Source organism: Camelus bactrianus, chromosome 23 (assembly GCF_048773025.1).
Source record: "Camelus bactrianus isolate YW-2024 breed Bactrian camel chromosome 23, ASM4877302v1, whole genome shotgun sequence".
Lineage (NCBI taxonomy): Eukaryota > Metazoa > Chordata > Mammalia > Artiodactyla > Camelidae > Camelus > Camelus bactrianus.
Genome location: NC_133561.1, coordinates 57563 through 83996, shown reverse-complemented (window position 1 = coordinate 83996; position 26434 = coordinate 57563). Strand labels below are relative to the sequence as shown.

The following is a 26434-nucleotide window of genomic DNA, read 5'->3' as shown; positions in this document are numbered from 1 at the left end:
AATTAAAGTCAAGCCATCTACAACCTGGAAATTAACTGGATATCTGTACTGTGGTGGTCACACACACAGGTGACAGAGGTTGGATAACTAAGTGGCTGGTGCCAGTTCATGGAGCTGGAAAAACAGGAGGGACCAGCAAGTAAGGGGCAGCTTCGTGCAGGTACGCAAGCAGCGCAGTACCGAAGACTAGGGCAGGCACAGAGAGGGCACGACAGGGCATCAGCCACGGCTGCCACGTGAGGACGACTGGGAATCTGGTCTGAAACTCAGAAAAGCAAGCAGAGAAGCTGGCCTAGGAGCCCTTCTCTGCCTCGGAGAGGCTGAGTCCCATGTGTCACAGCTTGGTTTAATCAGCAGGCACAATCAATGTGCTCAAGAGGGGCGGGCTGCTTTTGTGAAAGGCTCTGGCTCCCCCTTCCCTTTGCTCTCAGAATATCAGCATCTTTGCAGTGTTGCAGGCCTTCTGCATAACTGTATCATGTGGCACAAACCGAAGCAAATGGAAAAACGACTGGGGCAACTAAAACTCTAAAACAAGCAGGTACAACTTGAAGCCCAAACCGCCTCTCCTTTATTTCCTGTGGCTTTCAAGTAAACCCCAATTGTGAGAGGAGCCCATGAACATGCGTACATTTTACTGATGAGAATCTCCAGAGACCTCTCCCTTGTCTAACAGACACAGCAGAGCTGACTGGCAAACACACGGGTGAACAGGTTGAAGAGACAGGACCTACAGCTAATCTCTATGCCTGGTCCCCAAAATGTCTGCAAGGCGGTGCTGGTTTGCCACAAACTTGCTTACAGACATTTGAGACCCGTTTTTTTGGTTTTTTTTTTTTTTTTTTTAATATTTTCTTAAAAAAAATACAAAGGAAATGAACTTTAGGTCAACACAACTCAGGGAAAAAAGGAAAAAGTGGAATTTCCGAGCAAAAGGAAAGTGCATCCTTGTTTAGGTTATCGCGTCCCCACGCTCCCAACACCCATGAAGCAGGAATGTCACTCCATAGCACAGGAGAGCCTTGGATGGCAGCTCAGACACAGGGACAGCACGTACTGAAACTAACAAAAGGATTTTGGTTGCTGGTAATTATTCTCTCCTGGGATGAATAAAATCCAGTCTAAAGACAGGGAAGGGATATTATAGTAGGAAAAGGACTAAATGTAAAAAAACACAGCAGTAAAAACAACTTCTTAGCAGAAGTATGCCCTTAAAAGAACTGGGGAGTAATCAGGGAGCTGAACTTCTAGGTGGCTGCCACCCCACCCCTCCCCTCCCCCTATAAATAGTATGGATGTGTAATAGTGTAGTAGTATTTGATTCAATAAAGAAAGACGGCCTTTCACCCACTCAAGGCAGATGAGCTGTGGCAGGGAATCTAGCCTGTCCCGGCATACTGAATGCCCCTTCCTCCATCTCCGCTCACCCCTCCACCTCTTTGTTACTCTCTCACAGTCTCCAGAGCCAAGGGCACAACATTCTAGCTCAGAAACACCATGGGGCAATGGGAAGACTCTCCAAATAACACTCCCTCTCACTCCTCCAGGTGTTGCAGGCGCACTCACATCCCACCAAATTCAGTTCACTTCACGCTGAACCCAGTTCTGACAGCAACCTTGCTCCCCTCGAGTGTCAGGAAGACCCCTCCCCAGGCCCCCAAAGTTTTGACACAGCTCTTCCCTCTGTTTCCCTCCAGAACAGGACAGTGTTGCCCCTTGCTACCTGTAGACTAGGAAAGATATTTATTCCTGGAAAACAAGAGGTGGTATCTTTCCAATCATCTAGGCTGGATCCTGCCTACACCCCGCAGGTCATACTCACCGTATTCTCTATAACACACGGGGCACAACTTAACACGTACACTCTCCCAAGCACACGCTAAGTTAAAATGACAAGAAAGTGCTCCCTCGGCAAGAAGTGGTCTGGCCTCTCACACCCACTCAGCACGCGTTCTCTTCCCTTGAGTGTCTGTTACCCACCCTCCTCGGAGACAAGGACCAGTGAGAGAGGGGGTATTAAATAAGTACAATCATCATGGCACTGGTGCTTGTAATCATCCCATGCACACAGTGAGAAACAGACATTCTGGAAAGGATCCTTGGCTCTCTGCAGACTGCCCCTTGGACTGGTCACTTCTCTCGGAGAACACACACGCCAGCGTCACAGCGCTGGGTTCCCATGGAGGTCACGACCTCCCAGCTGTCGATGACAGGGTCATAGCACTCGATGCTGCTCAGCAGGGAGTTCCCGTCGTAACTGATGGGGGAGAGGCAAGGAGATGAGCTCCCCATCCCTCCCCGCACGGTCCTCCCCACAAAAGTCCTACAGCAAGGGTGCCGTGGAGACATCACCCCTGAACCAAACCCTGAACCCCAAAGTGCAGATTGGATCACACTGCCCTGGAGGCACAAGGACTCTGGCCTGTTGAAACCCTCACCCTGCAATTGCATAAAGTCTCCCCCGAAGCACTGTGGCCCCGACGTAGCATCGCGGGGTGGTCATGCTAGTGACCGTCGTCCAGGAATCGGTGCGAATGTTGTATGCTTCAACAGAAGACAGGTGGGCTGTGCCATCAAATCCCCCCACCACATAAATATGGTCATTCAGCAGGGCTACTCCTGCACCTGGGGAGAAAGGTACACAGAGTGAATAGTACTAAGCTTAGGGCCTGAATCCTGGAAAGACGTGGTCAGTGGTGGCGAGCTGAAACATGGGGTGGCTGAGGGATGTGGACTTGGGCCAGGCAGGCCTAGAAGAATCCAGGCCAGCACAGGCTATCCCACCTGTAAACCCTCCGGGCAGGACTTGAAATGAGAAAAGAGAAAATGAACTGGTTGTTAACCTCGCTTTCATCAGGTCAGAGCCCAGCCCTCTTCATCAGGAGAAGAGGAAGGGAGAAAAGAAGGCTGTGAGGAAAGGCTGTGACTCTGGGTCTGCAGCACTGTGCCCAGCGGCAGGGCTCTCCCCTTCCTTGTGTCCCCGCCCAGGGCACTCAGGAGCCCCTCTACTGCACGTGTGTGAGACCACTCTGCACCCACTATGTACACAGAATTGGACCAGATACTCAGAATGCAGGGAGGGAACCAAGACATTAAAAATGAGTAAGACAAGAAGGCGTTGCCCTCAAACTGTAGTCTGGCTGGAAGCTGAGGTTGTGGGGAGAATGGGTCTGACTCCTGTTTTACTCCATCTCCAGTGCAGAAGGGACTCTAGCTCGGGCTCAATGCCTGACCTGTGGCTGCAGCCCTACAAGTGTGAAGATCTGACAGCACTGTCCGCTGCCCCCTCCCCTATGACGGGTCTTACCAGAGCGCTTGGTGGCCATTGGCGTGATATTAGTCCAGTGTCCTGTGTGGGGGTCATATTTCTCAACTGAATTTAAGATATTCAAGCCATCATAGCCTCCTGAAAGACAAAGCAGAGACCATTCCAGAAAGAACGGTAAATCCTTATGCCCATCCCAGGCTGCCTTTCTCCAGGGTTTCAACTAATTCTTTTATTCTGGTTCTCCCTCAAGGGTTCCAATAATCCAAAGAGAAATCTGACAGGACCCTGTTTCTTGCTTCCAGGAAAAAAGAACCCCAGTTAATATAACACAATGGGACAGACTCAGGTTTCAGTTCAAGAAAGTCTACAAACTTAATTCTACTAACAGGGATCCCCACCCAGAGGACGCCACCCATCAAGTTCTCTCCTGCGCCCAGATGGAACACCTAGACAGTAGATCACTCCGCTGGCCACGACAAGGCCGGCGCCTTCCCGGGCTGTCTGCATGTCTCCCAGCATGCTCCACTGGTCAATGTTTGGGTCATATCGCTCCATGCTAGTGTGACGCCTGCTTCCATCAAAGCCCCCAGAGACATAGATCATATCTGCTTGGAAAGAACAAACCACAGATTATTAGAGAATGAGAGGTTTCTAATAACTCTTTTCTCCACAACTCTTTCAAATGTTTGGGGGTAAAGACAAGTGTTTTTTATGGGATAAATCAATTAAGTCTTCTTCTTTTTTCAAAGAGAATAGTACAGTCAAGACACAGAAAAAGAATGGGGTAAGACAGAATCTTCAAAAACATTCCAAGACTAGATGTGAGTTTGCAAAAATACTAGTGCCAGTTCCCCACTCAGCACACTGGAACTTGATTTACCACCTTTGTTGTCAGTGTTGAGTCATCCATGAGTATTTCCAAAAGCAGAAAGGCACCTCTGACCTTACCAGTGGCCCCTACATTTTGTGGAGTGGTATGAACCCCAATCCAGCCACCCCAAATGGAAACACCGCCCTGTGCACCAGCCTACCTCCGAGGGTGGTGGCTCCAGCCAGGCCTCGCCGGACATTCATAGGGGCCACAGAATACCAGACCCCATCCTCATCTGCTGTGTAGTCGAGACACTCCACTGAACTGAGGCGGGAACGGCCGTCATAGCCACCAATCACATAGATCCGGTCATGCAGGGACACTGAGGCCACGTACCGTCTCTTTCGAGTGATGCTCTGTGGGTTCAGGAGTGAAGGGGCACCTCTGTCATTTCAGTCACACAAGTCTTAGGCCTCACCTTCTGCTGCCCTTTCTGTTTTTATCTACACACCTCTGCTTCTTCACCTGCCACCAAGAAGCCTTCTGAGCAGAGGTTCATCCTCTGCTGTCTGCCTACTGGATGAAAACCTCCTGCTTGCTGTGATGCTCTCAGACAGGCAGGCCTTCTGTATGTCTGCCTCTTTCCAAGGATTCCAGAGGAACTAAAGTCTTCCCTTTCTCCAGTATCTGACTCCTTTCTACTCCATAAGGCACTGGGCTGAAGACTGACCTCCTTCCCTAAAGTGGAAAAGCATTAGCACGCTGCTGTCTAAGGGCCAGGGTTCAAAGGCCTGAAAAGTTAGGAGAAATGATAAAAAGATTTCCATGTTTTCTTAGAATTATTATTGTTCATTCAGCACTGAAACAGAGACATATGAAGGGAGAAAGATGCAAACTTCTGAGTTCCACCAAACACCAGTTTAACACAATTTAACAGTGAGTTCAGGGCGTGACTGGTAGAGCACCCTGGGAATTACACCCACAGCTCAGGAAGGTGCTCAAACAGTGGCGGCCAGCTGGGTTTAGTGTGACACAGTGCTATTCATACTTCTGAAGTTGAATCAGTCTGTAACCACTGAGTGCCCATGGTGTGAACACTGTGGTAAGGAACACTATGCTGTTACTAGGCGCCTCGACTACTAGGGTGGGATTAGTTATGATCTAGAGTGACGGGTGCAGACATTCAAGCTCCTTCCCCGTGCCCGGCCCCACCCGTACTCACTGGCAGAAAGCTCCACTCCTGAGTCTTGGGGTCATATTTCTCTACCACGTCGATGGGAGACTGCTGGCTTCCAAAGCCCCCGACGACCAGAAGCACTTCATTGGCTCCTGAAGATGAGGGAGGAGAGATGTTACCATTGCTGGCTGGGTGACTACACACAGGAGGAGACGTGGAACAGTTTTATGAAGCCCAGAGAAGCAATCTGAAATAGGAGAGATTCATCACAAAGCTGCCTAATAGGAAATTATTTCTTCTTGAGGACATGACTCTCTGAAATTTAAATTTCTGTATGACATTGCAACATACTCCACACCATTTCAACCCATCCAGAAGACTGGCTGATTTCGTAACAGGCTCTAAGTGTAGGCTGGAGGCCGGGGGTGCTCCCTGCCCTTCTCCGCCCGTAAAACTCAAAATGGGAGTTTTCTTGTTTTGGTAAAGAATAGGCTCCTATCATTGTCTCCCAAAAGTTGAGAGTTGTGGCTTAGGAACCAAATGATGGATTTAAAAAATCTTTTCCAAGAATTTTTATTTTTCCAAGTTAGCCAACTATTTGACCATGTTCCCTGCCAATTCAGCACAACTGCCCAGTAATCACAAGACTACACTTCTAAAGGGAATCATTTTCCTCTATTATTTTTCCCAAACAAGATATTTTGATAGCTTTTATATCTTCCCCTTTCCCCTAAGGACTTATTTGGATAATGTTGTTCTGACAGTATTTCTGCCGAGGAAATCCCCCTGTGTACCTGCTCTACTAGAACTCGTGGAAAGAATGGTTAGCTGGGGCTGTCTGGACAATTCAATCACCAAGAGCACATTTAGTTGGCCTGGACTTGAAAAAGCAAATGCGGTACCTCTAAATTGACAAGAAATACAGGTAAACCTCTAATGCAGCAATGGCTCTGACAATTATCAGTGGCTGCTCTGATCACTGGGGGAAGCTAACCCACTGCTTTACGACGCTCAAGCAGAAGCACTCTGCCATCACCTGTGGAGTGTTCTTGTTGGAAAACCGAAGCTGAATCTTGAACCTTACCAAGCGTCTAGTCTAACCACCAGTTTATAGAAAACACAGGGGACAGAAGAGCACGTTAAATGAGACTACTTGGATGCAATCAGCAAAATCTACACAGTGGGAAATTCTACAGGTTTCTTCAACAAATAAATTGCAAGGAAAAAACAAAAGCAGGATGGAAAAACCTATGAGTTAGAAGAGACTAAAGAGAGATATAAACTCAGTGCAATGCGTGGGCATCATCTGGATCCTGATTGGAGCAAACGAAGTGCTAAGAACAGAGGAAAATAAATTATAGGAAAATTGAGGAATCGGAAATGTGTACTTGGAATCTGATGATGATAAAGAATTGGTTGTGTGCTTCAAAGAGTGATGATGGCAATTTGGATCTGGTAAAAAAAAAAGACTCCTGATGTTCCAGAGATACACATGAAAGCATAACATACATGAATGGAGTTTTACCCTGTCTGCGATTTTGCTTCAAAACAGATAGGCCCTGAGTTGATAATTGTTGAAACTGGGTGATGTGGAGGGGGAATCCTTATATACTTTGTTTTTATACATGTTTGAAATTTTTCTTAATAACCCACACATAAACCATGGAGTTTAACCTCCTCTTCTGAGAGGGCTCCTGTTTGTGTAGTTGCCCAATAAAGCGGACCCTTCTCCAAGGTGAGCAGTCATCTCCTTTTAGGAAACAAAGCATTTGAACAATGGGCCCTTTCTTATGATGCTAATTTTATTTGTGCATAAAATTCCTTCAAGCTGGGAGAGGGCAGGCCCTTCGTTGGCAGGGCTTCCTACTATTTGCCCCCCTCTCTCCCATCTCTTCTCTCCGTGGAACTTGAATAGAGGAGGTGAGACAATCCTACCCAAACACAACTCCCTTTAGGTAAATGCAATGCTAGTGGTTGAGACCTGAAGGGTAATAGACTGAAAACACTGTATAACAACCAAGGGTACTTTCTATGCTTCACACAGTAAAAAAATTCCATTGATTTTAAACTGCAATTTCAAAACCCAGAGAACCGACAGCATTCCCGTTGGCCAAAAGTTTCTCTCATCATCCTGGTAGTTCTGTGTTCACAGCGGAACAGCACAGGGATTTGTGGCTCTGAACGCTGGGGGTCCGAGACCACTGGCTCCCAAACCTCTTTGCCAGGAAGGCTCCTTTCATTATCTTCCCTGACAGACCCTGTGTTCTGAAAGACCGCCTGCCAAGCAGAGCAGAGTAACTGACTCCCCGACTAGGGCCCGGGCGGCGTACGCCCCCCCAGAGCTTCCGATGAAGATGGGAGCACCAGTGTTCTAACACCAAATATACGCAATTTTAGTCAATTCTGATGTCTTTGTTTGGCTTTCTAGTACAAAAATGATCTTCTTTTAGAAAGGTTAAAAAATAACTCAAGGACTAGTATGACTGCTGTCCTTACTTGCATATTACCCACCGTTTGGTTAAAAATTTTTTCAATGTTGATTTCTCATGATTATAAAACATGTAATATATATAAAACAGATTTTGCTGCAAAAATACTTTATATAGACAAATATTATGAAAAAACATTTAGCCATAAATCCACAATACAAAGACACACCAAAATGTAACAGATTATTTCCCTCCAGTTTTGTTTCTAAATATTTATAAAACATAAATGGGACCATATGGTATTGCATCCTGTTTTTATTTCACTTTCCCAAGATATTAACAAAATCTTTTAAAATATGATTGTAGTATTTTTAGGTATTTCAGGGGTTTGTAATTTGGGGTTATAAAGAATCACATAAAATCCTGTAATAAATATTCTTGAATATGAAACTTTTCCCAGTCATTTTCTTAGCATAAAAATGGGAGGACTACTGGAATGAAGAACATGAACTTCAAGAAGATATTTTGTATGTATCACAAGATGCTTTCTGAGGTTGAACAAATTTATATTCCTACCAACACTCTAGAGGTGTCAGTTCATTCTACTCTATGTAGCACTGCGTACTGTTTTCCACTCTGATACTGTGGTAGGCAAAAAATTTTATCTGTTGTAATTCTCATTACTAATAAGACTCTGTAACTAATCAGTTTGAATCTCGCCCCTTCTGTTTACTAGGACTCCCCTTCTGTGAACTGTGCACTCACGTCTCTAGTGTTTCTTCCTCTCATGTATTTTTTGAGCTCTTTACATACAATTGATTTTAACCCTGTGCTGTGGCTGTAGCAAATCTGTTTTCCTAATCTGTCTTAGAATGTTGTACATGATTTTATTCAGATACACTGACCTTTTCTTTTGTCATTTTTTCTACTACTTTGCGCCTAGAAAGTCTTCCTCCCTCAGAAGAACTTCTAGGGGTCTTCGTGTCTTTGGACCCTGAGCAGGGGGCCCCCACTCTAACCGTCTGCCTCATGTGATAAAAGCTGATGAAAGGGCCGACCAGAATGAAGCATGTCTGTTCTCCGACAACAAACATGGCACTTGTTGAGTTAGATTTTTATCTTTATGAGGAGGAAAGGGTGTCTAAAACATCTTTGAGAACAACATGAAAAGGCACATTACTAACACTGAGGCCCGACAGTGCCGCCCGTGGTTATTTTTCGCAGGTTGGGGAGGGGAGGCATGTGCGCTGGGGTGTGTAGTCGAAGAAATAGAGAGCAGACTGCAGGACTGCAGAATGACAGGTTCAGAGACCTACATTTCCACACACCCAGAAAAAGAGGCAGAGGAACTGCAATTCCTATGACGTCTTTTGTGAGAGAGTAACGGGTAAGATTAATAATTAAAACCCAATGCCCACACGTTATTTGGCATGCTGTTTTTACTTAGCTGCATATTTAATTTCCTCATGCTGTATGCAGAAGTCATCATCATCTTGGAAACTGGTTTAGCAGTACCACAGTTACCAAGTACCACAGTTACCCCTATAAATAGAGCTGAGCAGAGGACATGGTGGTTGGAACAATTTATTTCTGAGGCACTAACAAGGAGATGCTAAATTAAGAACCAAACTGGGGTGGAGGGGAGGGTGTAGCTCAGTGGTAGAGCACATGCTTAGCACGCACGGAGTCCTGGGTTTCAATCCCCGGCACCTCTGCTTAAAAAAAAAAAAGGAATTGGCAAAAATTAAAAAAAAATTTGGTTGGGAATAGCTTCATTATTTTCCTCTCTAAAATTTTTGAAAAGATAACCTCAAAACTATGAGGGCGTGTAGAATCAGTTTCTAATCCCTCAAGGTCAGGACAATAAGCAAGTTCTCGGAGCAGGTAGGAGCCTTCTGCTTCCTATAAAGGAATGCACGAAATGTACTCCAGAGAACGTTCCAGATTTGCCAGTTCACACAAATTTTCATTGGCTTTCGTTCAATTAACAAGCAATTAATGAAGCCATCATGTACTCTCTGGGACCCCTTTGGCTCTACAAAAAAGAAACATATCTTCTGTATTGGAAAGAATCTTAGTGACTGAATTTAACTCCTTTGACATACAGAAGAGGAAACGGTAATCCAGAGAAGCTAAAGGACTTGTCCAAGTTCAGAAAGCAAGTTACTAGAGTAAGCGACAGAGCTGGGAGTAGAAATCCAAGTGAGCAAAGTGTCTGACCTCCTAGCACCAGATTCTTCCCACTGCATTACTGGTATTTAAAGAATATATATGTTTGTTATCATTTTTTAAGTAACAGATGTAACCACAAGCTTATGGTAATAACAGAGAGGTATACAAACAAAATATCAGTAGTTAATATTCTCCTGCAATCCCATTTTGTTAAAGGTTTAGTGTTCATCCTGCATACACAGCCTTTGTTTATGCTCAGGAAACACAAATATATAGGAGTTTTTGCCTTTCTTTTTTTTTTTTTTCCAATAAAAACGGTTTCTTTTCCCTCACTAATTGTATACACAATTAGTCTCATGTACATTATGACTCAATGCTTTTAACAGTTTCACAACATTCCATGGTACAGCTGGGCTACAATTCAGTCAACAATCATTCCCCTCCATTTGCAAGTCAGGTTATATCCCTTCTTTTCTGGATTATTAGCAATTATCTGTACTTACACATGTTATTCCTATACTGATACACTCTCTCTATAGCACTGGTGCCCAGAGGTGGGGCACACAGGGTAGCATTTTAAACTCTGCGATTCCAGACCTGCCAGTGGAGCAAACTCTTCAGTGTGTGCTGCTCCAGTGCTCGTGCTCCTCTGTGTGCTGCCCGACATCTCTCACACCCGTCTTCCACGGGGTTCATGCTCTTCTTCTTGTGGATACTTACGGGTTCTTTTTATACTAGAAATATTAACCTTTTGTCATACATATTGCGTATATTTTCTCCCAGCCCTTGTCTTTTAACTTTATGTCTTTTCCCATCAATTAGAAAAAAACAAAAGACAAAAACTGCTGCAGTCAAGTAACCTTGAAGGCTTCTAGTTTTTTCTGTACTAATTAAAATGGTTCCTACCCAGGGGAGTAGAGGGAATGGAGGTTGTTGCCTAACAGATACAGAATTTCAGTTTTAAAAGATGAAGAGTTCTAGAGATTGTACAACAATGTGAATATAGAATGGTTAAGATGATAAATTTTATGCTATATATATTTTACCACAATTAAAAATAGAAAAAAAAAGTTCCAGAAGTTATACAAGTATTTTCCTATAATTTCCCCACTATTTTCATGATTTTTCAGTTAGTCCTTCACTCTGTCTTGTGTCAATTCTATCTCTGCGTGTGACACGAGATACAGATCGCACTTGGTCACCCTAAGGAACTAACAGAACAGCAGCCCTTTGACAACAACTATAACAAAAAGCAGCATCTCTGGGTGGTGGGATTATGGATGATTACTTTTTGCTTCTCTGAATTTCTAAAATTTCTACATTGACATATAGTAACTATGCCACTAAAAACATAAGGGATTAAATCATCATTCTACTTAAATTGATCAATGAAAAACTTAATTATCAATTAACACCTCAGCACGCATGAGTCCACAGTCAGAGAAGAGCAAAAATAGGAAACAATGAAAACAAAATACTGGCCCACATATACAGAGTTAATTTATAACCCACAACACGCTTTTACACACAGTACCTAGGCTCCGGGGACAGTAAAACTGTGAGGATGGGAAATGGAAGTGCATTAAGTGACATCTGAGTACTGACTGTGGTCAGAGAGATGTCAGTGCCTCACGGCAAGGGCCCTTGCTTCAGAGGCAGGAGCATCGGCTCCCTCACACCATCCCTGGCTGGCTGGGATGTGAACCCAGCTGTCTGCTGAAATGACAGCCAATGTACATAGCACTTATGATGTGCCCAGAACTGTTCTAAGCCTTTCACGTAACTTTTTCATCTGCTCTTCACAACAACCTCAAGGCAGGAGCTATGGTGACCCCCAGTTTACAGATGAGTCAACTGAAACACAGGGCGGTTAAACTTCCTGCCGAAGCTAACATGCCCAGTACAGCAGCGGGGATCTGCCCCACAGCCTGGCTCCGGAGTCCCGCCACCACCCAAATTCTGTGCTTCCATTCTTTGGAACTCCTCTGCCCCGCACAGCACTGCCACTTGCCCTGCCTCTCCTCTCTCAGTGTGCAGATGGGAGGTGGCGGGGAAGCACACCCCTTACTGCATGGATCTGAGATGATTCCCAGCTCAGACTCCAAATGTACTGAAACAGAATTATAGCCTATGCTGCATAATGCTTGACAACTGATGAAGTGCTGTCACACACTTTATCTCATTTACTCCTCCAAATCATCATGTGAGGGAAGATATTCCTGGTTTACAGGAAAGAAAGCTCAGGGTGGTAAAGACATTTGTTCAAGATGTCACAATTAATAAAAGATTAAAAACAGGTCTGAACCCCCACATCTTGTGACCTTTTTCTTGTCTTTTGTAACAGCCTACACTCTATGCAGTATGTATTTCTCTAAATAAACCTACCTTTACTCAAAAAAAAAAAAAAAAAAAAAAAAAAAGAAAGGTCTGAAATGAGGTCTGATTCTTACAGAACGTTCTTTTCAGGTACATCATGCTGCCTGCCAGGGATAGTTGAAAAGCACCCCTCATTCCGCCATGACACCAGCTCACCTAGACGGGCCCTTGTCCTGGGACCCTGCATCTGACTGCGCAGTTCAGGCCTCAGATGGAACTTCTTTGCTTCATCCACAAGGTCCCTGCACTGTAAACTGCAGCGGATGAAAGGCTGAAACACATCAGAGAGGAGAGTGAGCCACGGGGGCCACCTCTAACAAGAGCATCGATGGCACCTAAAAAGAAATGAACTCTTGATACAGAAAACCAGTTTCCGAAGCCCTGCATTTCCAGGAGCGCTGCTGGTAATAATTATGCTGTGAGTTTCCAGAAATGATTAAAAAAAATTTTTTAATGGACATTATGTGGTTCAAAAATTAAATGATATAAAAAGATATACCTAGATGCATGTCTCATCCACCTTCACACTTAAAGGTAACTACTTTTATCAGTTTGTTTGTACATACTTCCAGTGATGAGGCAAACACAAGGACATCATTAAGCAGTACAACTTGTAAGGGAAAACCAAAAGGCTTTGGGCATTTTTGGGATGAAAGGAAGAAGTTGGTCTTGTCTGAAACGACATCCCCAAGGTCCGCAGCACTGTCACAGGGCCCGTCTCCCAGCTGCCACCCCAGGGTCACCTGGCACTGTCTCCACCCTGCTCCATGGCTCAGAAGACAGACCTAAAGGACCTGCAATGGGGGCGTCCACATTGACTCCTGGTTGGGCTCAACCACTGAGGAGCCCCAGCAGGAGCCCCCCAGAGAGGAGAGTGAGGTCAGGGTCCCTCACTGCAAGGAAAGTGCTGAATCTGGTCCACAGTCTGGGCTTCTATCCATCATGTAAAGAAACAGACATGAGGGGCATATAGATGGACTGAAGGAAGAAATTACAAAGAGGAGAAAGAGTCAGAGATGTGACACCAACCAGCCTACAACTTTTAAAATGTGAATAACTGAAAAACTGTGTTTGTAATTAACTTCCAAAGAGATCTGGGGCTGGGCCAGAAGCGGGAACACATTTGCTGCCCTGGGCCTTATCTGCATGTTATAAATCAGTGTCCTTCCCCCAGACCGTCCAAGTTATGCACACTGTGAGTCAGGAAAACGTACCACTGAGAACTTAGGTTGGAGAAACACCTGTAAATAAACACATGCCCCAAGTTGATATTAAAATGCATCAAACCACTTTCATGTTGGTCTGATCAGAGGTCAAAAATAAAGAGACTGAATAAGCAAAGCATCTTTTTCAGGATAATTTGGAACAATCTGTGTTTAATGGAGAAGGGGACACAATCTCTCATCTGACATTGCTTATGCAAAACACTGAGGGGCACATAAAACAAAAAGACAACAAAAACACAAAATTAAATTAAACCATAGACTTTCATTTCTGCCAGGAGGCTGACTTGCCAACCAAGCCACTGCTGCCAGACTCCCTGGCACACCTGGAGAGGCTCGCTGGGCACGCGGGGCCTGTGTTAGGAGAGCTGATTCTGGGTACACAGCACGAAGAGATGTCCGGGGGTTTGGGACCAGTGCATCTTGGGAGGCTCACCTCGGCATCTATGACGTCGGTGATGTACCTGGGGGTCAGGAGGGGCATGCGGACATACTGCAGCAGGTCTGGCAACGACTCCTCGCGCTCCTTCTTGGCGTGCTTCACCCAGTTGATGACAGCCTCGAAGACTGGCTCTTCAGAATCCACCTGTGGGCATGTAACTACATCATGGGTCTCAGTTCGTCCAACTGTCTCTCAGTCTCAAAAAGTAACCATGCTTACTTTCTCCTTCCTGCCCTAGCCCCTGCCTTTATTTCCCCATCTTCCAGAAATAGCTAGGTTCTTGAGAAAACAATCTTTTCAGACACAATTTGCTAAGATCATGAAGACAGTTACAGTCAAACTAGGTAAAAAACATCTAAGAGAGTACCTAATAGACCATCAGTCACAAATCCGCTTTTAATTCAGAATTTTCCCCATTCCCGAGTTGTTTTCTGGTCATTCCTGAAACTTTGGCAGGGGCAGGGAGAGTCTCTTGCCCTATTCAAAACTGGCTCCTAAAATAATTGTACTCAAAGGCGTTGTCTCACGACCTCCAGGCTGGCTCCTCGGTGAAGCAGGAGCTTCTCTTACGTCACTATGTGGAGCGTGACAGTCCTCAAAGCTTGTCAATTAGCAGTTGGGGGCCTACTCTGTATGAGGTGCCGTGCTCTTTGAGATGATATGTGCAATTAATCACCCGGGGAACTTAGGTCTAAGCTATGTATGACAGACTAGATACGTGAAGACACACCCTAAAAACCTACATCTCACCCTGGAAGAGCACCAGGTACAGTAACACCCAGGGCCTCCCCGAGACTGACACCTTAAGAATAGGCCTGTGTGCCTTCCACCAGTCCACAGGGTGCATCTGTCCAGAGTGCCCAGATAAAGAAACCATTCTGTGGACTTCTCCCAAGAACTGAAAATACAGAAAACATTTCGGAATGTTCATCCATTTGATCGATTTACCAAACACCTACTAAGTGCCAGGAATTGTGGTGGAGGCTAATTATACAATGGTGTACAAATCAGACACAAAACTTCCTCTTAAGGGTGGAGATAACTGTTAAATCAGAAAAACCAACAATCTCGTTTTGTCATCATATACTACACAAGAAAAGTAGAGGGGCTATGGGACAGAGTAACACGACATTTCTTTACTTAGACTGATGGGCCAGGGAAGGCCTCCCTGCAGAAGTGATAGATTTAAATCTGATGTATGCACAGCGATGAGCCACGGAGGAGGACAGAGTACTCCAGGGCAGACAGAAAGCACACGCGAAAGCCCTACAAGTGGGCTGTCCAACACAACAGCCACTAGCCATGTGTGGCTGCTTACATTACTTAAAATTAAGTTAAATTAAAAACTCAGCTTCTTAGTCACACTGGCCAAATTTCAAGTGCTGAAACGGCAACATGCGGCTACTGGCTAGTGAACTGGACAGCATAGATCCAGAACTTTCCCATCTTCACAGAACGTCCTAGTGGACAGCTTAGGGACTGACTTGGTGTGGTAGAATGAATGAGGGGATGAAAAAGCTCAAGCCAGAGAAGCACACGGAGCATTAGGAGACTGGAGTTCACTCTAAGAGGAGGTGGAAACCATAATAAGGTTTCAAGTAGGCCTGACATGATCACATCGATGTTGTGTGAAGATGGCTCTGATAACCACAGTAGAATAGCTCAGAAGGGCTGAGAGATGGGAGCCCACGTAGAGGCAAAAGGTGATGCAGCTTAGACGATGGCAGTGGTGCAGAAACTTGTGTACCAAATTCACGGGAGGTCAGACTAACCCAGCCCACAGCGGGCTGAGATGCAGGAGAGGGTGCAGAAAGGTGTCTGTGATTTTTTAAATGAACTTTTGTTAAAGACAAGGACAATAGGCTAATAGTTTTAAGCAGCTGCATGCTAGACCTTGACACATTCTAGGTTTAAATTAGATACATCCATTTAAAATGGGGTTTTTGATCATGAGCAGAGATACTCGACCTTACTGAAGACATTGTTTTATATAATTCAGAAAAAGTGTTAGTTAGCAATGGGAGCCAGACATCTGGTTCCTCCTTCCGGCTGGTATATGAAATAGAAAAAAAATGTCATTTGCTGAAAAACAAACAAAGGCCTGTCTTGCCAGACACTTACGGAAGACTATACAAGAGTTCAGCTCAGCTTCCAAATAGGTTATTTGCCCTCCCTGTTCCAGACAGTTTTATCCCCAAACCTACACAGCTCTAAAAGAAATGGCTGCTATGATTGCTTCCTGATTTGGTCAAACAGAATCAAGCTAGCGAGGTGGCCATCTCAGTTTTGCGGTTAAAAGACAGACTCTAGATGTGAGTCCTGGCTCCACCACCTCCTACTGTGGTGTGATAACCAACCTTGTAGCATCCGTTTCCTCCTGTGAAAAATGAAGAGGGTTCTGAGAATTAAATAAGGTAAAAAATGCCAGGAATGGTACCATGAGGATGGAAACTGCAGGATACAGGGATTGTTGTCTGTTTTATCCAAAACTGCATCCCCAGCACCTGGAACTGTTCTGAGCACAGAGTAAGTACTCAATAAATATTTGATAAATAAACCAATAGTTAGTTATTTTATGACCCTGTGTGATGAACTTCACGTCTGCAGAGCTCACTCTACCCCCTGTATCTGGCATTCTGTGCAAGAACACAGCCCTCGCTCCGTGAGGGTGAGAACAGAGCTTCAGCAAATACTTGACTCCGTAGACTTGCAAGAGCAGTGTCTCTGGGCTGACGTGAAACCACACGTCAGACTGCCAATCATCCCTCTCGTCGGAAACAAGGGCACCAACACGCCCCCAGTCAACTTCCCTCAGAAAACTCACTAAGGAAAGGCGTCAAGAAGTTGGCTAAACATTGGTAAGAAATACATTTAAGACTTGTTATTACATGGAAATCCTAGATATAGCAAAATAAATCAGGGAGTAATCATTTGTTTACAAAAGTGTATTACAGAATTTCTTTAAGTACCAAATTCATTCTGTGGCACTTAGAACATTAATCAAACTTTGATTCCTTCCAACATATCTTTTGTTTAAACTAAGATGCCACTAACTTCTGGGAATCCACTAATTTAAAGTCATTTTCATTATTATCTGAGGAGAGTGAGAGGAGAAAAAATGAACTCCTAGTCTTCCTAGAGAACTGGGTGCCTCCTCCCTGGGGAAACGAAGCCCAGCAGGTGGGCTCTCACCCCAGCACCTGGCTCTGCTGGCACAGTAACTAGCGCGCTGGACTCTGGCTGCAGACACCTCGACCCTGAGGAACTCGCTCCCGTTCTTAGCCTCATGACAGACCTAGATGCAACTGCAACTCTGCCGACCTGCTGACACTAAGATTCCCCTTGCTGGGAGAGGTCACTGAGCGACTGCCTGGGCACAGGCAGGTGGGACATGACTGCTTTAACATCCAGCCTGCAAGGCCCTTGACTCCCAGGAGGCACTGACCATCTGTCTCCTGCTTACTGTCTCCAACTTTCTGTCCCATCCTCTTTGATCCACTTCCTTCTCGATCTCACTTAAACCCAGAGGTTTACTTTTCTCTCTCACTCTGAACGGGCTCATTATTCTCATGACACTATTATAATTTTTGTCTCTTTGTCTGTACCACTGCACTGTGAATTCTCTGAAAACAAGACTATCTTTCTCATGCCTGGGTCCCCAGCACCTGGCATAGTGACTGCTAACTACTGGATTTTCTCAGTAAATGTTTAAAAATGAGTGAATGAGTAGTAGAGAAGTGTTTTACTTCCAATTTCTGCTTATTCCAAACTGTTTAACAGTGATTCTTAACCACTGGGATCACAGGTTTTATTGGTGAAGGTGGCAAACTCCCTCCCACAAATATGCAAACACATCTGGCATATAATTTCAGGGGCATTTAATGAACCCTCAGAGCCACGTGACTTAGGACACGTGACTGAAAAGCCGTGCTACAGAAGCACAGTAACTCCACCCTGCTTTTTGGTTCTATGGTCCAGCCTTGAAGGAAGCATAATTCCAGCCAGTCTGTACCTGAATTTCATCACACTTGATCAGCTTCTCCACCTCCCCTTGACTTAGAAGAATGAACTCTTCATGCTGCACCACTTCAGGAAAATGCTTCTGGCTAAACACCTCAGCTGCTTGCATCAGGTCAACACAGTTGTGAGTTTCAGCAAAGTCCCTGATACCCAGGCAGTTGGAAGGGTCCAGCTGGCTTTCCAAGAATTCACAGCAGGCTTGCTTCACACCTAGGGCAGACAGACAGTAAGTCCCTGAGGTTCTCGGCCAGGGGGATGGGTCTGTATTTGTGGATCACAGCATGTCCACACAGTATCAGAGGAGCCCTGGCTCCACACCTAGGAATCATGTTAGAAGATTTATGCTTAGAGAATTCAAACCTTACTTCTGTCTCATGTGCTGTGTGGCCTTCAGCACTGCCTTCACAGATGCCCGCTGCAGCATTAAAACAAGTACAGCAGGATGAAACGCTTCCAAGGACACCTCCAAAGTTAAACAAAAAATGCCTATAAAACTCTTGAGAATCAAGCTATAAAACCAACTGTAATTCAGCACAGTGTAATTTCCAGTCCACACAGAAACTTACTAAAAGACTCCAGTGAAGGAAAAATACAAAGTACTAATGACAACCTCATATTTCTCTAACTGAAATGCTCAGAGTGTAAACTTAATTTTACAGCTGTGCACTAATGCAAAAGTGTCTCACTGTTTCAATCGTACATTAAAAACTGAAAATGACAGAAACAGAACAGGAGGTTAAGAAAGACAGACTGCGAACTGGAAGGGGGACCATCTCGAATCCTGTGAAAACGTTACACTTTCATTATTGTGTCACTAAACTTTTCACAGACAATTTATATGGCTCCAAAGATTAAAGGCACAGAGGGCTTTACGTGAATAGTTTGCCTCCCCTCCCTATATACGTGGCCATTTAGTTCCCTTCCATGGAGGCAATGAACCGTCTCAGTTTCCTGTGTCCTCGCAGGACTCTTGCGTACATATATGTAAGACAGTACATCATCCCCTTTTCCATTTTTTAAAAAACAGACAGTACATGCTCTCTTCTAAAGAGCCAAACACATTTGGAGAGGCTGCTCTATACTGCAACTGAAATCTGATCTTCTGTGCCATGAACAGTGACCCTCAGGCCCATAGTCTGTCTCCTTAATGTCGATGATTAAGTTTACATCTTGAATTTTAAACATCTCCAGGGCTACCTTGGCATGAACAAGAGCACCTTTAGCGTCTGTACCTTTCAGCTGCAGCAGGCAGGCTGCAGGGAGCAGTTCTTGGACGTTCTCTACTGTCACGTGCACGGTTTCTGTGTACACAAAGTCCAACAGGATTTCCATGGTAGAGGCAGTTAAACCCTGGATATCAACGTACGGTTTCCCCTTCTCTGAAAGCTGAAAGTTCAAAGGGTATGAAATCACTCCGGTGGTTATCATCCCACAAGACAGAGGCAGAATCTCATATCCAAGAGCTTGAATGGATGTCAACAATATTAACTGAATACAGATCTTAAAAAAAATTACTGTCTATTTTGTTTGATTTGTACAAAGGAAGCACGGCATATATTTCCAGCTTTTCCAGTGGAGGGGCTACATGTGACCCAAGAGCATACAGAGGTGACACCTTCCTGGAACATCAATTTTACCTGTGAATAATTTAAAATGCTATTTTCATATTAAAACAAATACACATGTAACACGGAATAGAACCAAAAGTTCCATGAGCATGCCACTAGTGTCTGTGAGCTTGTAAGATGAAATACAAAATTCACTGAGATTTCATGCTTATAGAGGGCCCCGCGGGGCACTGTCCTTCTGTCCTTAGACTACACACAAACTGTCTATCTGTCCTTACTTCAGAGAAACATTTTACCAAAATTTAAAACAGTGTAAGTATTCACAAACAGAAATACATAAGCACATTTATTTCAGGAGTTTTGTACTGAATAAACTATACTCCCATTAGACAAATAGCTTAAATATGGAAATGAGTTCGCTATCTAATAACCTAGAGCAATTGTAGTATTTCACTCACATTTATATTTGCTTTACAATTTTCAGAGTGCCTCTCACTTACTATTATTTTACCTATCTGATTCTCACAGCAAGCTGGTAAGGCAGTTAGGTCTGACATTACTGCCATTTAATACATAAAAGACCTAAGGTTCAAAGAAGTTGAGAGACTTAACCAAGGTCTCAACTAGAAGAGACAGACAGAACCTAGGCCCTCCCGCCTCAGCCTAAGCTCTTTTAGCTGCAACCACCTGAGGAGCAGCTCAGGGCTGGAAGAGAAAGACGAGACCACTGAGTTCAACCACTCTGTTCTGCAGGCAACCCAGTGTAGGTAGATGGTCGCCAGGGTTCACAGAGAGTTGCTAAGGGACCGAACCTAAAAATCCAGGTCTCTAGACCCTCTCCTTTAAACCCAATAATCTTAAAAATAAACTCAAGGGTATGGAGAACAGTATGGAGGTTCCTTAAAAAACTAACAATAGTGTTACCATATGATCCAGCAATCCCACTCCTGGCCATATACCCAGCAAAAACTCTAATTCGGAAAGACACAAGCACCCCAATGTTCACAGCAGCACTATTTACAACAGCCAAGAGATGGAAACAACCTAAATGTTCACGGACAGATGACTGGATAAGGAAGTTGTGGTATATATACACAATGGAATACTACTCAGCCATAAAAAAGAATGAAATAATGCCATTTGCAGCAACATGGAGGGACCTAGAGATCATCATACTAAGTGAAGTAAATCAGAAAGAGAAAGAAAAATACCATATGATATCACTTATAAGTGGAATGTAAAACAAGGATATAAATGAACTCATTTACAAAACAAGACAGACTCACAGACATAGAAAACAAACTTATGGTTACCAAAGGGGAAAGGGCGAGGAGGGATAAATTAGGAGTTGGGGATTAACAGATATAAACTACTATACACAAAACAGATAAACAAGGTCCAACTGTATAGCACAAGGAACTATATTCAATATCTTGTAAAAACCTATAATGGGAAAGAATCTGAACAAGAATGTATATATAGATATAAAACTGAGTCACCTTGCTGTGTAACTGAAACTAATACAACATTGTAAATCAGCTATACTTCAATTAAAAACAAAAACCCTAAGGATCTGTTTTGAGCCCCAGGAGGTGGTGGCAGATTTGTGCTGCTGGGGTCTTTCTGAACCTGTGCCTGAGACAACCTAGCAGACTTCTGGCGTGGGGCGGGTCTGCTGTTAGTAGCAGCCAGAGTTTGGGGACTTGGGGCTGGGGTCTGGGCTGACCCTGTGGTTCGTGGTGGATCTGGGTGCCTGACTGCATGCGCACTATGGCGGGTCCTAGCACCTAAAGCTGGCGGATCTGCATTGGTGGCTCTGTGGGCACAGAATCTGGGGGACACAAGAGGGGGCTGTTAATATTCCCATGGCTGAAGCAGGGACAAGGATAGTGTCAACAAAGTGTACCTTGTGAGCTCACGTAACAAGTGACAGACAACACCACAGAGGGCGCTTCCCGGTGGACATCTCCTGTGGAGGAATACTCAGCAGCTCCTCTTCCAGCAGAAGAGCTCCAATCCCACCTACCACACACTGCAGCTCAGAAATGGGTTTGGGGGCCTCTGCTCCAACCATAGGGGAGTAGATCTGGCTCCTGGCAGGGCTGTGACAACCACAGAGCAAAGATGAGGCCCCGCACAACAACGAGGGCAGGCTCTGGTCACCACGACACCAGTCACACCCTATCAAGGGGAGGAAAGCCAGCACGCACGGAAGAAAGAGGAGGTACCATCCACAATACAAACAGCCCTTGCAACAAAATATCAGACACACACACAGTCTACACGGGTACACGCTCACATAAAAACCAACCCAGCCCTGCGAGACCACAGTAATAACTGTGACTCCTAAATGCATAGTCAGAGATACAAGGAAAATGAAGAAAACCAAAGAACACCCCAAGATTCAAGGGGGTGGATGAATGAAACAGAGGAGGGAGCTTAATAGGTACAAACTTCCCATTACAAAATAAATGAGTCACAACACCCTGTACACCTGAACACAACACTGCAAATCAACTAGACTTCAATTAAGAAAAAATAAATAATATTGTAGTAACTCTGAATAGTGGCAGGTGGTAACTAGGTTTATTGTGGTGACCATTTTATACTGTATAGAATTACTATGTTGTGCTCCTCCAAACTAACACAGTGTGAAGGTCAATTATAACCCCCCCCAAAAAATGCAAAACCATCTGGCATTTTCTTGCCTGATGTCAGTTTTTTTAAAAAAGACTATAAAATAGTCACTGATGAGAAAAAAAATGAAAGTGAATTCTTTCACAGAAGCCCACGCTAATTCCTACATGTGCAGAGGAAGAGTGAAGACAGGTGCACAGTGTGTAATCAGAGTCAGCAGTGGAGTGCTCAGTGCCTCCTGCTGGCAGCTGTGTGACACTGTCCTCGCCCAGTTAAACACCAGCGCTTCAGATGCTCTGGGCCGGCCTCGCGGGAGCCAGGACAGCACAGCACAGGGCCTGAAACGCTGCTCTGCACAGGGTCACTGTAAAATTAGCCTCAATCCGCTGGGAGGACCTGCCAAGCTTCCACGTTACTCCTCGCAGCCACGTGACTGAGCACTCACTCACGACTCTGGCTTTACCAATTGAACGTAAAAATCAGAATGAAACTAACTTAAACTGAAGTATAAGAGTCCATATTTCAGAGGCAGAGGAGGCACAGCAGTTAAAAGCCGTCCAGGCTTCAGGGTCAGAAAACTTAGGGTTGAATCCCCTCCACCATTTACAAGCAGTTAGGCATTAGCATCTGAGAGCTTCTGTCTCCGTTTGTAAGATGAGACTGTAACATCTGCCGTGGGGTGACCGGGACTCGACAATCACCTAACACAGCATCTGGCCCACAAAAGGCAGCCACTGTCACTACCATGATACTCTCTCTCCCACTCAGATCACCTGCAACGTCTGCACTGAGAAAACGCCAGTGGGTAAAGGATTTTTTTTTTTTTTTTGTAGTGGGGAGGTAGTTAGGTTTACTTACTTTATTTATTTTTAGAGGAGGTACTGGGGATTGAACCCAGGACCTTGTGCATGCTAAGCATGCACTCTACCACTTAAACTATACCCTCCCACCCCAGGTAAAGTTTTTTAAAAAGTTTTATCATGATGAACTATTTCGGGTTTATGTCTAAGTAGAGATAAATGATATAAACACTGGTGTACTCACCATTCAAGCTTAAAAAGAAATCAAGATAATTTATTTAAAATTTAAAAATCAAACTTGAGACCTTGGAAAATGAGAGTTGCAGTGCTCTCCTCTGCTCAGCTCTCTAAGAGTCTCTCACAAGTCACTCAACAGCCTCTTCCACATCTTAGGTGTCTTGCCAGGCAATCACTAAGGCAGTCTTTCTTTTTTTTTTTTTTTGGGGGCGGGGGGGCGGGGGAAGGGGGGAGGTAATTAGGTTTATTAATTTAATTTGTTAATTGCTACTTTTTCTTAATGGAGGTATTGGTGATTGAACCCAGGACCTCACGCATGCTAGGCATGTGCTCTACCACTGAGCTATACACCGCACCCCTAGGCAGTCTTTCTTAATATTTTGTCAGCACTACATTTTTCTTGCCAAGCCAACCTGCTTCTAAGTCCCTTTAAGGGCTTGTGCTCCAGAGTCAGTATGTTTTCCCAAGTTATAGTTCATGTACCTGATTTGCAATTACTCTAAAATCTACATTGGTAGAATGAATACTGATTTTCTTCACATATTGTTGGAAAGAATGGGATGAAGACTGACTCTTACTCCTCTTTCCTTCCCTCCTCCCTATTTCCTGATATTCACTTTAAAACATTAAACTTTAGAAGAAAAATAGGAAAGCAAATTTAAAAAACAATACATAAAATCCAATAGCTGATATTTGTGTTTTATTATATGCTAGACACTTTTCTAAGCACGTCTAGTGTAATCTTCTCAAGTAATCGTCACAGTAAGTGTAGAATCTCTAATTTGGAGATGAGGAAATGAAAGCTCAGTCAAGTGGCAGATCTTATCCAGAGTCTGCCTATCTAACCACCATAATACAGAAATTCACCATCATATCAAACTTCTACCATCTCATTCAGTGTGAGTTCTACTTGCGAGAAGGTAAGTCACCACTCACCTCACTAGTGAACATGGCGCAGAAGTAATCGCTACAGGCAGCCAGCACGATCCGATGGGCAGGGAAGTCTTTCTGCTCTACTCTCAGCGTCACATCACACAGGGTGTTGCTCTTCCTGAGGGAGTTCATTGAATTGAGGATGGATTTAGCATGAGTATTTGTCATTATGTCTTTGGGGGCCATAATGCCTCCCATCAAGCAGTATGGAGAAAGGATGAAAGGGGTCCTTGGATTCTGCAACTACAAGAGGGAAAAAAACAATGCGTGTATGAAGGACTGGGGAAACTACGTTCAGTTAGCTTCACAAGTTAAGGAGGCTCCATCAGATCCACACGTCCAAAAGTAGGGAGCATTACTATTCCTGGCATCACCGACACAATCTAGCCACTCACCAGCCCAAGTGAAAACAATCTCTTCTTCCTCTGAATTCCATTGTAATCCCGTGACTCAACCACTTGACATTTATTATAATCAATGCTCAATGGCATTATAAGCAGAAAGAAACATTTCCTGCATATCTTCACAAGGCTGTTGTCTCACATGATAAAATGGAAAGATAAAATTTCTTAGAGGTGTGACATCACTATTTTTAATATCCTTAAGTAGGTTAAGTAGGTAAATATTTAGATGGTGGGGGCCCTGTTTTATATATTTTTCTCTCCTAGCAAGTACACAATAAATGTTTAGTAATACAATGCAAGAAAAGAAAAATTGTGTATTCAACCTAGAGCAATATAAAAGCTAGTATGAGTGAAAATAAACTGTTTTCTAAAGAAGCATGCAAATAATTATTTATGATGATTTCCAAACACATCTGGATTTCTCCTTAAAATAAAACTTCAAAATAGGGTCCAATACCTATACTGTATAATGGAAACCATGCAAGCTTATCTATGGACTTTCACTTAAACTATTGAGGCTGTCCTATAGAAGGCTCTTTCTACTCTACATTATTAGTAAATGTCCATCAACATTAACAAATCAATATTTGTAGTAATTTTTCTACACTGAAAGAGACTAACTAGGATAGAAACCTAACAAAACTCCACTACTAATTTTACTGCCATAGCCTGTCACGTGTATGCATTAAAGGAACTCAGTAATGGGTTACATATAAAAAAGAAATTAATGTTACAAGTACTTTTTTCATTGTTTGCAGGTTTTTAGTCACACTATTTTTTTGTTTGTTTGCTTCAAGAGCAATTTCTGGGGAATGAAACGAGGTGGTTATTAAAAGTCTATCTTACGTGGAATCCAAAACCTTCTGAACTGATCCAAGGGGGGGGGGGGAACTATGGTTTTCAACAGTCCACTACTCACAATCATAATTTCATATGAATAGTAAAAACGAGATCCTAAATTCTCATCTACTCCTGTTTATAATTAGCATATTATTACATAAGCACTCTAGATAATTCCCTCCCATAACTCTGCAAGATCCATTTTACAGAAAAGGACGTGATTCATCCAAGCATAAGATGATTTTCAAAAAGATTTTTCTTAAGTCAACTTAGTTTCAACTCTGGAGATACGGGAAAGGTCTGAACAGACGCCCCCCATTTACCGCGAAGACTTTCGGGGGGGTGGGTTTCGACAGGGCTGGGCCTGTCTCACTGTCACAACCCATCTCCTGGGGGCCCCGGCCTTCGCCCTCCGCCCTCCGCTCACGAGGTGACCTACCTGGGGCTCCCGCGAGCCAGCGAGCACCCGAGTAGAGGGGCTGCGCCGCGGAAGCCGCGGGCAGGGCTCGGCTTCTGGAAGGGCCGCCTACTCGGCGGGAGAAGAGCCTCCAGGTGGAGGGCGGGGGCGCTCGACGCCAGCAGACCCCTCCCCGCTCGGAGGGGACCACGGTAGGGGAGGCGGGAGGGAAGGGCGCCGGCCGCCTCCTCCTGGCCACTCACCTGCGCACCGGCCCGTGGGGTGGGCGCGGGGCTAGCGGCCGGCTCGGTAGGAGCCCAAGCGCCGCCGCCGCCCCGACCCGTAGGCTCCCGCGGCGTCCCGGCGGCCGCGCGCTGTGATGACGTCACGCCCGCCCAGCCGCGCCAGCTGAGCCGGCCGCGCACGTGACCCGCGGATGCGCGGAGCCGGCCGGCGAGAACTTGGAGGAAGCCGGGATGAGGGGACGCGCAGGGCGTCCGGCGCGAGTGCCGTCCTGCAGCCCGCAGCCCTGACTGGCCGAGAGGATGCTTCCCGGGGTGGCGAGGCGCGGCGGACTGAGAAAATTCCAGAGATTTGTAAGCTAAGGAGCTGACGGCAGCGAGTGTTTTACCTGACAGGTATCCAGGAACCCTCTCACGTCAAGAAAACCTACGGAGGCTTCCAATTTCTTCACGTCCAT

The 26434-nt window shown here is 44.7% G+C and overlaps 1 protein-coding gene across 4 annotated transcripts; it reads right to left on the bottom strand.

The window, feature by feature from the left end:
• Window positions 1–548: 548 nt before the first annotated feature.
• On the bottom strand, window positions 549–26434 carry KLHL12 (kelch like family member 12). 4 transcript variants are annotated; one of them, XM_045517599.2, is made up of 12 exons: window positions 26366–26434; window positions 24097–24336; window positions 19151–19304; window positions 17911–18128; window positions 13893–14042; window positions 12390–12504; window positions 5302–5408; window positions 4300–4495; window positions 3715–3873; window positions 3308–3406; window positions 2439–2625; window positions 549–2257 (listed from the first exon to the last, which is right to left on the bottom strand). In XM_045517599.2, exons 1-12 carry the CDS (start codon window positions 26432–26434, stop codon window positions 2131–2133), a joined length of 1821 nt encoding a protein of 606 aa, XP_045373555.2. In that variant the 3' UTR covers window positions 549–2130. The 4 variants fall into 4 exon arrangements, with proteins under 4 accessions (XP_045373555.2, XP_074207557.1, XP_074207558.1 ...); XM_074351456.1 differs by lacking the exon at window positions 26366–26434 and adding an exon at window positions 25998–26127; XM_074351457.1 differs by lacking the exon at window positions 26366–26434 and adding an exon at window positions 25998–26113 and having other exon boundaries at window positions 24097–24211.

Bases quoted from the DNA above. Each gene is read 5' to 3' on its own strand.
- KLHL12 (XM_045517599.2), bottom strand. From the start codon at position 26,434: ATGGACGTGAAGAAATTGGAAGCCTCCGTAGGTTTTCTTGACGTGAGA. The intron at 2,626-3,307 runs GTAAGACCCGTC...CTTTCTCCCCAG, and splicing joins AATGGCCACCAAGCGCTCTG to GTGCAGGAGTAGCCCTGCTG. The intron at 2,258-2,438 runs GTGAGGGTTTCA...CTCCCCCATCAG, and splicing joins AGACTTTATGCAATTGCAGG to TTACGACGGGAACTCCCTGC.